Below are 11267 nucleotides of genomic sequence, written 5' to 3'. Positions count from 1 at the left end.
TTAGGTCATGACCCCACAGAGCCTGGCACACCTGCCTGGCTCCCTCTCTCTCCCACTTTCTTTAAGTCTTTGACAATCGTCACTTTTTCAGCTAGGCTATCCTTGACCACACTATCTATATAAAATTGCCTCCCCGGACTTCCCTGGTGGTCTAGCGGTTAAGACTCCGAGCTCCTAATGCAGGGGGGCCGGGTTTCATCCCTGGTCAAGGAACTAGATCCCGCATGCCGCAACTAAAGATTCCGTGTGCTGCAACTAAGACCCTGTGCAGCCAAATAAATACTAAAATAAATAAATAAATAAATAAATAAATAAATAAATAAATAGGGGCTCCCCTGGTGGAGCGGTGGTTAAGAATCCGCCTGCCAATGCAGGGGACACGGGTTCGAGCCCTGGCTGGGAAGATCCCACATGCCTCGGAGCAGCTAAGCCCGTGCGCCACAACTACTGAGCCTGTGCTCTAGAGCCCTCGCGTGGCAACTACTGAGCCCACAAGCCACAACTGCTGAAGCGCGTGCGCCTAGAGCCTGTGCTCCACAAGAGAAGCCACCTCAAGGAGAAGCCCGCGCACTGCAAGGAAGAGCAGCAGCCCCCACTCGCCGCAACTAGAGAAAGCCCGCGCGCAGCAACGAAGACCCAACTCAGCCAAAAATAAATAAATTAAATTAAATTTAAAAAAATCTACCTCCTAGGGAGATACTAGGGTTGTTACGAATATTAATGAGATAATACATTTGGAGCTTGCAGCACAGTGTCTAGGCATATACTGACTGAATTACTTTTCCCCTCCAGTTTTATTGAGATATAATTGATAAATAAATTGACTGGATTACTATAGATCTAAGGTTCTTCTTAGTTGGTTGAGCACCGGGATAGGGGTGAAGGGATCTTGAACTTTTCTGGCAGATTTCTACAGTTGATCAGCACCTCTGTCCCCTGCTGTCCCCTGGGTCACCTTCCCAGAGGAGTTCCCGGGTCCTCAACAATTAAACAAAGACAAGTCTAACTGGTCCTACAGCACAGAGGAGAAACAGGATAAGCAGGAGCAGCAGAGCCCTAACTTTGACCAAGACTTTCTCCCCTCCTTTCCTCACTCTCCAGTATGTGACTCGGAAGGGATTTTAATAGCAACGGCCGCTTCTACCAGCTAGGTTGATTCTACTAGCAAAGGGGAGGAAAAAGATCCATTTAAGTGACAACTGGGGGGGGGGGGAGTTTGCGGTGTGGGTGTCGTCCCTTTCCGCGCCGGCGCGTTCTGTCACAACCCCGCGACCATTGCGACAGAGAGAGATCGGAGCTGGCCCTTTAACAGCCCCTTCTCGGGGGCCTGCCCCGCGCGTGCGCACTGCGGTTCTGCGCTTGTCATCATGGCGACGCGGGGCCATGTGCAGGACCCTAACGACAGGCGCCTCCGGCCCATTTACGGTGAGTACCTGGGGCCAGTCTGGTTGCCAGCCAGAGGCGCCGAGGGCTGCGGAGCCCGGGGCAAAGGCCCGGGAGGGGCGCTGAGGGGCCGGGAGCAGGGCTGGCGGGCACAGGGGGCGGGCCGCGCGGGCCTCTAGGCCGCAGCCACGGGCCTCGCGTAAGCGCCGGCCTGGCTTTCTTGAGCCCTGAGGTGGCAGCGGCGCGGTCAGGGCAGCGGCAGGTCGGCAGAGCTGGCCTGACAGGCGAGCCCTGTGAGACACTTCCTCTCGTAGAGACCTGCGCTACACGCAGGCTACGTTGTCGGGGCCACGCCAAGGGAGACCCGAGGTCTGCCCGCAGGTGGAAGCTGGCTCCGACGTGAGGGTGGGATACCCTACTTGAGGGAAAATTACCCGCTCATGACTTTTTACCTATGGGAACGGGGCCTAAAGTGTTGTCTGACTAACTGTACTTGGTGCACATGGAGAAACAGAGGTCCCGGGAGGGGAAGGGGCTGACGCAAGGTCACCCAGATCGAGTCTGGAGCAGGCCCGGATTTGAGGATCCCAATCCAGAGCTCTTTGGCGGAGGAACAGCTGCTCTGGGCACACGTGGGAGGCGGGGGCGGGGTGGGGCGAGGCGGTGGGGGGGGGGTTGGCTTGGGCCCAAAATAGCGGTGAAGCGACTGTAATAGCCCGTGTCGAGGGGCATGCAGGGCTTTTCTTTTTTGAAGCTTCTCTGGTTTTTCTCTGCAGCTTGTCTTCCGCGTGCTAAGTGGATCCCCTTCCATAACGTTGACCTCAACCCTCAGGCTTTAAGACCTTGATGGCATTCTGCTATCCCGGTTGTGAAAAATCACACATTTGAGTCAGGGAGAAATACCTCTTCAGTAACCAAGTTGTTCAATAATTTGATAGTGGTCCCTTTTGTATTTCCTTTCCTCTTAGATGGTTGTGCGGTCTTGGTCTAGCTCAGTTCATGGTGAGGAAGGCTTCAAGTTCAGTGGTTTTTGCAGAATTAGATCTCTTGTTTGTAGTGTGGATGTTACTAAATGGGGGCTTCTTTGCAATAGCTGAGATCATTTAACTTTTTTGGAAGGAGGTAATAACTATGTTTCTGGTACAATTGGTAGTGCTTTTTGTAATTTACATGATGCTTTGCTCTTGCATCTCATTTCAACAACAACCTTGTGAGGTGAGAAATAATAATAATAGCTAATATGTATGTATAGACTGCTAATTATGTCAGTCACTGTCCTTGGTCTTAAGTATTTAATCTTCACACATTCTTCGGAGGTGGCTACTTTCCCCCAGTCCCACTTCCCTCTCTCTCCCCCTTTCCTTTCCACAGATGAGAAAACTGGGGCTTTACTGATGTGTAATTTGTCTAAGGTCACTCAGCTAACATGAAGCTAGGATCTTAACCCCTGTGGAATGTCCCAGGCTTACTCTTTTAACCACTGTGCTAGAAATCACCTCACTTTGAGCTGGAGACACTGACTTGCCAAAGGTCATGTAGGTGGAGAGTGGTGGATTTCCATTTTCCCAGGGCTACATATTCTCATGCCCTCCAGTATACATTTTAAAGGGCAGAGATGACATATGTAAGGGTGCTTGAGAGTAAGAACTGAATCCAGGGTTCACAATTGGTGGCTGGTTACAGCTCTCTGCAGCAGCTGCCTGCAGATTTTTTTCTTTTTTAACTTTTAGGAATAATTGGATTTCTAAAATTATTCTTGAGAACCAAAGAAAATGCCTTTGGGGTCCCATAAGTCACTTAGAAATAATAATGTTTTGAAACTATCCAATAAGGAAAACCTCTAGTCCGTTTCATGCTGGTAAACATCAGGATATGTTAAACAGATGTGATAGGTCATATTCTCAAAACTGAAGCCAGAATTATGTAGCTTTTGTTATAGTTACATGGGAAGAAGATAAGAAAATACTTTCTTTAGGAATTCCAAGGCAATTATAAACTGACAGAAATAGGAAAAGAAAGACTGACCTTGACTTCAGCACTTTTGACTTTTGACCTCTAGACTTTGGGACAGCCTCTGCTTTTGTGTTTAAATATATTAGTATCCCTAAACCACTGTCGTTCTTGAATTTAGACCTTCATTAGCTGACAGATGAACATGCTTATGCATGGTTGTGCTTGCCCACCAGCCAAAAGTTCACCAACACTCAGTGTTGACTGAGTGCTTATTTGTGTGCTAACTGTCCTATTAGGTAGATAAGATTATTGTGAGCATAGTAGTAAACTGAATGCCAGACATTAACTTGCTCAGAATTGCAGCTAGTAAACTGTAGAGCTGGGATTTGAACACAAGCATTCCCACTGGAGAGCTCAGCCTTTCACTGAGTTCAGATCCCACAGCATCACGATCTTTATGCAGCATTATTTATATTGCCAAGGTTTAGGATTTTACAGCTGTTAGAAACTTTGCCTATGACCTCAGCTCTTGCTGATACTGTTGAGGATAGAAGTGGACAGGGTCATTAATTGTGAAATTATGGTGGGTTGAAATTCTATTTTTGGTGTCTAGGTATGAAATAGCTAGTTGATTAGTTGAACATCTTCAGAGTGCTTCTCTTTACTCATAAATTGGTAAGTTTGGGTAGTGCATTTTTGGTTTTTGAAAACCACCTTGACCTTCCAGAACACCTACTTTATTATTCTTTCTTCTTTTGCTAAAATTATTCTCTTGTGCTATGTGGTTCTGAACAGATGTTGTATCCTCATGTGACTTGGTGAGCCCTAGTGCTTTCTTCTACCATTATTGTTTTAAAATGTTTATAGTGGTTAGGGGATGGGTAGAGTTGGAAGATGGTCAGGTATGGCACTTAATAAATTTTATAGGGGACTTCCCTGGTAGCGCAGTGGTTAAGAATCCGCCTGCCAATGCAGGGGACGCGGGTTCAATCCCTGGTCTGGGAAGATCCCACATGCTACAGAGCAGCTAAGCCCGTGCGCCACAACTACTGAGCCTGCACTGTAGAGCCCGCGAGCCACAACTACTGAACCTGCGAGCCACAACTACTAAAGCCTGCGCACCTAGAGCCCGTGCTCCGCAGCAAGAGAAGGCACCGCAATGAGAAGCCCGCACACCGCAACGAAGAGTAGCCTCCACTCACCGCAACTAGAGAAAGCCTGCGCACAGCCCCAGCACAGCCATAAATAAATAAATAGATAGATAGATAAATAAGAATTTCTGTATAAAAAAGTATAGAAAATTCATTTATTAAAAATTTTTTTATAGGATGCAGGAATTGTAAAATAAAAATAGAGGCTTCAAAGTTCCATAGTCTTTAGAATACACACACACACACATTTACTTTTATGGCACAAGATCCTTTGTTCTAATCTGTGTTACTGACTTGCAGTCTTTTTTTTTTTTTAATACTTATTTTTAAAATTTTATTGGAGTATCGTTGATTTACAACATTGTGTTAGTTTCAGGTGTACAACAAAGAGATTCAGTTACACATATACATATACTCACTCTTTTTTAGATTCTTTTTTCATATAAATTATCACAGGATATTGAGTAGAGTTTGCTGTGCTATACAGTAGGTCCTTGATGGTTCCTGACTTGCAGTCTTGCTCTAGCCTGAATCAGGTGTAACATATTTCCCAGCTGTGTTTCCTGAATGATAGTCACTTCTTTGCTGTGTTAGGACATTTCCCTTCCCATGTGTGGCCAGACTCCAGGTAATTATTCTGTTATAGTTCGTTATTAAAATTTCCCAGGTCTTCGGTCAGGTGTTGTATGTATTCTGAGCCTTCTGTTGGGCCGTGTTAGCTCAGTGAGTCTTGTCCTTTGCCCGGCCGGGGCAGGGCATCTTGGTGAGTGAAGATTATCTTGCCTTTCTGTAGAAAAGTCACTTGGCACAACCTGTTTTCTCCTGTTCTGAAATTATGACCGTTTAAAAAGCTCTTAGACGTTTAAATTCTAAAAACATTTTAAACTTAAAAAGACAGATGTTAATGCACAGAACATTCCTGGAAGAATGCATAGAGTAGAGGGTAGTGTGAGCATGGGGCAAGATTAAGAGACTGATAATTCTTTTCATGTTATACTTGTATGAACTATTGGATTTTTTTTTTACTATGACATGTATTATTTTTATTATTTAAGACATTACTTTTTTTAAAGATCAGATACTGTATGGTTTCATTCAGATAACGTTCTTTTTTATATAAATTTATTTATTATTTTAAAAAATTATTTATTTATTTTTGGCCGTGTTGGGTCTTCGTTGTTGCGCGCGGGCTTTTCTCTAGCTGCTCTGAGCCGGGGGTTGGGGGGGGTGGGGGGGTGGGGCTACTCTTTGTTGCGGTGCGTGGGCTTCTTGTTGCCTTTCTGGCACCGAAGTCCAGCTCTTACTAAAAAATTGCTCAGATGTAAACCGAGTGTTTGAAACATTTCCCTGAAGGCAGAATATTCTTGTCCATGTTCTTTCCCCCTAATAAACAGTGATGACTGGCGCACAGCCTTCTCAGCAGGGCAGATGGCCAGGGAACACATTTGGTTTGGGATGATTTACCAAGACCAAATGCAGCAGGCTTAGCCTGGTGGTGTTGAGGCAGTCAGTGCTGGAACTACCCCAGTGCACGCCTGATGGTGGGTGTAAATCGGGTTTTAAAGGTGCATACTTCCTTTTCATTCTTTTGTTCATGCTCTTCTGTCAGAGCATGTGATTAATACTTTAATTAAAAATACTGCACTTAGTATCTTCTTGAGAATTAGGAGAAACCAGTTGGCCATTTGGGATATGTTTTTTGTGTGTTCACTGAAGTGATTGGATTGTGGCAAGGTAGTAAAGAAAAGAAAAATAAATTTCAAATTTGTTCTTCGTCTCCTTAGGATCAATGAGCTATCTGTACTTATATAGTTTCTTGCTCTAAGAGTTCTCTCTAGAGAAATTGAGGCAATGAAGGGTGCAGACCTTCGGAGCCAGACTGAACTGGGTTTCACTCTCTGCTATGATTTTGTCAATTAACCTACCTCCCTGAGCCTCTTCTGTAATATGGAGTTGCTAACGGTACCTTGCTGGGTTTTGAGTAGACACCCAATAAATTTGTGTTCCCTCTGTCTTCACTCTTAAATGTCTGGGTTTTTTTTCTTAATTAATTAATTAATTTTTGGCTGTGTTGGGTCTTCGTTGCTGCACACCGGCTTCCTCTAGTTGTGGCAGGTGGGGGCTACTCTTTGTTGCGGTGCGCGGGCTTCTTATTGCGGTGGCTTCTCTTGTTGTGGAGCACGGGCTCTAGGCATGCAGGCTTTAGTAGTTGCAGCACTCGGGCTCAGTAGTTGTGGCTCGCAGGCTCTAGAGTGCAGGCTCAGTAGTTGTGGCATATGGACTTAGTTGCTCCGCAGCACATGGGATCTTCCTGGACCAGGTATTGAACCCATGTCCCCTGAATTGGCAGGCGGATTTTTTAACCACTGCATCACCAGGGGAGTCCCCTAAGAAATTAATTGAAAAGACTAAAAAATCTAACTTAATAGCAGGAAGCCATCACTAATAATTGGTTCTTAGAACATCCTGTTGTGGTCACTTTGTATGTATATATCTCTCACTCCCCTGATGGACTACTCAATTTCTAGAAGATTTTTTTTCCTATACAGTTTGTTCATTTATGTATTCCTTTCTTCATTCAGCTTATTTATTGAGAGCCTAATATGTGTTAGGCACAATGTAGATTCAGGGAATGAGAGAGTACCAGACAGCACAGACACGATTTCTGCTTTCAGGGAGCTTGTAGTCTCAAGAGGTTTTTTATACAATAGTATACATAATCATTACATTTGTGTTAAGGACTTTGAAGGAAAAGTACTGGTTACCGTGAGAGCACACACTATGGCATCTCGACTGTTGGGAACATTTCAAGAAAAGGTTCTCTGTGGAAGTGACATTTTACTTTGGAAAAGAAAAAAGAGCAGAGGTTAGTCAGGTGATCAGATGGAAAGGAGTGATGGACAGAGTGTGTAAGAAAGATAGAGTATGTACTTGATGACCTAAGAAAAGACTTGTGTGGTTGGAATGTAGAGAAGGGTGAGATGAGGCTACAGAGGTAGAGGGACTCAACTTTGTAAGCCATTTTAAGGATTTTGAAGTTTGTTTTAGAGACAGTGGGAGGGATTCCCTGGCTGTCCAGTGGTTAGGACTCTCGCTTCCATTGCAGGGGGCATGGGTTCAGTCCGTGGTCAGGGAACTAAGATTCCACATTCTGCGTGGCCAAAAATAAATAAATTTTTAAAATTAAAAATAGAAATAATATGTATCATTACCATCAGTGGAATACCTGTCACTTGCCCTGAGAAAACAAAACCATAAAATTAAGTACACACAGTGAAAACAAAACAATGTTATTAAGGTCTTAACTAGTTTCTGATAGTTGAGAAACTCTAAATCTGAGACCTGTTCCTTTTCCATTAAAAAAAAAAGGCATCAGCAAGTGTTAAAGAAATGACAGGCTGATACCAAAATGAGACTATCTCCTTAATATAAGGGAAATATTACAAAAGGTCAGTTTTCTCACTATCCGTGTTATCTAGTGCTGCCTGCAAGGACCACTTAAAAACATTTTAGTTGGAGTAATAACCATGCTTTGAAAAACACTGCTTTAACTGATACATCATCATCTTATTATTTCCTATGCCTGATTTGTGGACGGCTGACTTGGCTTACTCCTCATATTAAGGGAACAATACCAGTCCTCATGGTCAAGCCACAGTTACCCTTGAGTAAGTTTTAAAAAGGCTAAAAAACAGACTTAGGGTATCATTTTTATTGGCCTGTTTTCTCCAAGGGCTACATAATTTATTTTATTTATTTTTAAAATAAATTTACTTATTCATTTATTTAATTTTTTGGCTGCATTGGGTCTTTTGCTGCACTCGGGTTTTCTCCAGTTGCTGAGAGTGGGGGCTACTCTTCGTTGTGGTGTGTGGGCTTCTCATTGCAGTGGCTTCTCTTGTTGCGGAGCATGGGCTGTAGGCGTGCGGGCTTCAAAAGTTGTGGCTTGTGGGCTCTAGAGCGCAGTCTCAGTAGTTGTGGTGCACGGGCTTAGTTGCTCCACGGCATGTGGGATCTTCCCAGAACCGTGTCCCCTGCATGGGCAGGCAGATTCTTAACCACTGCGCCATCAGGGAAGCCCTGACTACATAATTTATATTACAAAGTCAGCAATGTAAAATGGAAGTAAACTTTCCCAAAAGCCTCAGCAACCAATTAATCAGCAATCACCTAGGTGTCCAGGAAGGGGGACCTTGACAGCAGTCTAAATGTGGTGGGGTGTCTTAGTTAAAATTAAAACTCTTCTGGGTGCAAGGAACAGAAACCCTTTGACACAAGCTCAAGTAGAGGGAGGTTGTTTATAAACCCTTGTGGGAGCTTAGGGCAGGAATGCAGTGTTCTAGAGCCTGATGGAAACTGGAAAGCTGTCAGGATCTGAAGCTTCTTTCTCAGATGCTCATCTCTGCTCTTATCTGTTTGTGGCTCTTCTTTTCTCTGCTAGGTTCTTCAAACTGTTTTTTCTGCTTACTCATCAGTTTACCTGGGGCCCAACATGTTGGCTTTGTGGCCACACCAAGCTGAGAATAGAGTAAGGAGAGGTCATTAGCCTCCCCCCACAAGCTTCATCAGCACTGCCCCTCCCCCAATTTTTTGATAAAGATAATTGACGTTCTTTATTCTTTTATAAATGTTATATGAATGAAGAGTCAAGAGATAACTCCTTTTTTTCACTCCCCATTAACTAACTTGCATCTCCCAAGGCTCCTTCCAAATGGAGATTCTGGAGCTGCCACTAGTAATCTCAAACTGGAAATATTTATTGCCTTCCAAATGGGGTTCTCCATAGCTTTCTTTTCTTTTCTTTTTTTAATATTTATTTATTTATTTGGTTGCATTGGGTCTTAGTTGTGGCACGTGGGCTCCTTAGTTGTAGTACGTGGGCTCCTTAGTTGTGGCTTGCCAGCTCCTTAGTTGTGGCACGTGGGCTTCTTAGTTGTGGCATGCGAACTCCTAGTTGCAGCATGCATGTGGGATCTAGTTCCCTGACCAGGAATCGAACCCAGGCCCCCTGCATTGGGAGCGTGGAGCCTTATCCACTGTGCCACCAGGGAAGTCTGTCCATAGCTTTCTGATTCCAGATTTCAGTGTTGTAATTACAAATTACCAGGAAGAAACTTGATTTACCCAGTTTGGGTCAAATGTCCACTCCATTAGACTTCAGTTGCATGATCTAGACATGCTTATCCAATTCTACCCCTTCAGCAGTCTGTGGAAACCATGCCCACAGAAGAGGGCATGGGTGCAGTGTATTTATATATCAGGGCCTTGTCAACAACAGAGGGAAAAGTTCAATATCCTTGTAGTCCTGACCTCTGGTCTGATCCATCTATGGGCAGACCCTCAGCTGGGGTTTCATCAAAGATACCTGCTCTTTGAGAAGACTTCAAGATACGTTTTGTGAACCTGGAGTCTTGCAAGAAGACTGAGTCAGACGTGACTTAGAGCTCACTCAGCATGAGATCAGCACCAAGTTATTAGGAAGAGAAGATATCATTTATTGAGCTGAAATGTCTCTGTCAGATATTCTGTAAGGACAAATGGTGGCCTATCGGCTGAGATGAGGACTTAAGAAAACTGGTATTAGATATTTGGGTATTCAGGCCAAGATTGTGATTTCTGATTCTCTAATCTCTCTACCTGAGTGTTAAGTCTTTGATCTTTTCTAGACTGTGATTCCCTCCAGAGTAAGGCTTCTTAATCTTTTTACCTAGCGTTATTGGTGCTCATCAACATTAGGTGCATTGAAGAAAAACTAAAGAGATGAAACTCATGTGTTCACGTAGCTGTCTGTTAAAGGTTGTGGTAAAGTATTCATAGGAGAAAAATTGAAACCGTTAGGTAAAATGATAGTGTATTTCTGTTATTTGGCCCTGGGCCACCAGGGCCATAGATGATCTTGAGTTGTCTGTCCCTCCTCTGTCCCTGTTGCTGACTTGGGACCTTGATGAGCAAAGAGGGACCAATAGTAGTAGTAGATTGTGAACTAGCTTGAGTTCAGTCATCTTTCTGTATTTCAAATCTACATCTACCACCCTATTTCCCATTTATAACACTCTCATGTTCCTTTTCTAGAAATTAATTTTTGCTTTTATTAGATATATATTTTTAATTAATTGACTTTATTTTTTAGAGCAGTTTTAGGTTAAGTTTACAGAAAAGGAGTGGAGAGTACAGAGTTCCTTCCTATTCACCCCCACACACCTCTCTTCTCCCCCAGTTTCCCATGTTATTAACACTTGCATTAGTGTGGTGCATTTGCTACAGTTGCTGAGCCAATACGATATGTTATTGCTAACTAAAGTCCATAGTTTACTAGTTTACATTAAGGTTCATTCTGTGTGTTGCACATTCTATGCATTTTGCAAAGGTATGATGACATGTATCCTTCATTACAGTATCATACAGAATAGTTTCACTGCCCTGAAAAATCCCGTTCTCCACCTATTCATCCCTCCCCCAGCTCCTGGCAACCACTGATTGTTCTACTCTGCCTATAATTTTGCTTTTTCCAGAATGTCATACACTTGGAATCATATAGTATGTAGCTTTGTCATGTTGGCTTCTTTCACTTAGCAATATGTATTTAAGAGTCCCCCATATTTTTTTGTGGCTTGCTAGCTCATTTCTTTTTTTTTAAAATAAATTTATTTATTTATTTTTGGCTGTGTTGGGTCTTTGTTGCTGCATGCAGGCTTTCTCTAGTTGTGGCGAGTGGGGGCTACTCTTTGTTGTGGTGTGCAGGCTTCTCATTGTGGCGGCTTCTCTTGTTGTGGAGCACAG

At 43.6% G+C, this 11267-nt stretch overlaps 1 protein-coding gene across 2 annotated transcripts in view; it reads left to right on the top strand.

The window, feature by feature from the left end:
* The first annotated feature begins 1336 nt into the window (after positions 1 to 1336).
* NAA25 (N-alpha-acetyltransferase 25, NatB auxiliary subunit) overlaps positions 1337 to 11267 on the top strand; it is a 74837-nt gene continuing 64906 nt past the window's right edge. For both annotated transcript variants that reach the window (XM_032602377.1, XM_032602376.1), the window contains exon 1: positions 1337 to 1425. In XM_032602377.1, coding sequence (XP_032458268.1) covers positions 1368 to 1425 — 58 coding nt within the window. In that variant the 5' untranslated portion in view covers positions 1337 to 1367. The remainder of the gene's footprint in view (positions 1426 to 11267) is intronic.

This window comes from Phocoena sinus, chromosome 14 (genome assembly GCF_008692025.1).
Source record: "Phocoena sinus isolate mPhoSin1 chromosome 14, mPhoSin1.pri, whole genome shotgun sequence".
Classification (NCBI taxonomy): Eukaryota; Metazoa; Chordata; class Mammalia; order Artiodactyla; family Phocoenidae; genus Phocoena; species Phocoena sinus.
The sequence above is the reverse complement of the archived record's forward strand: the minus strand, read 5'-3'. Positions and strand labels throughout refer to the sequence as shown.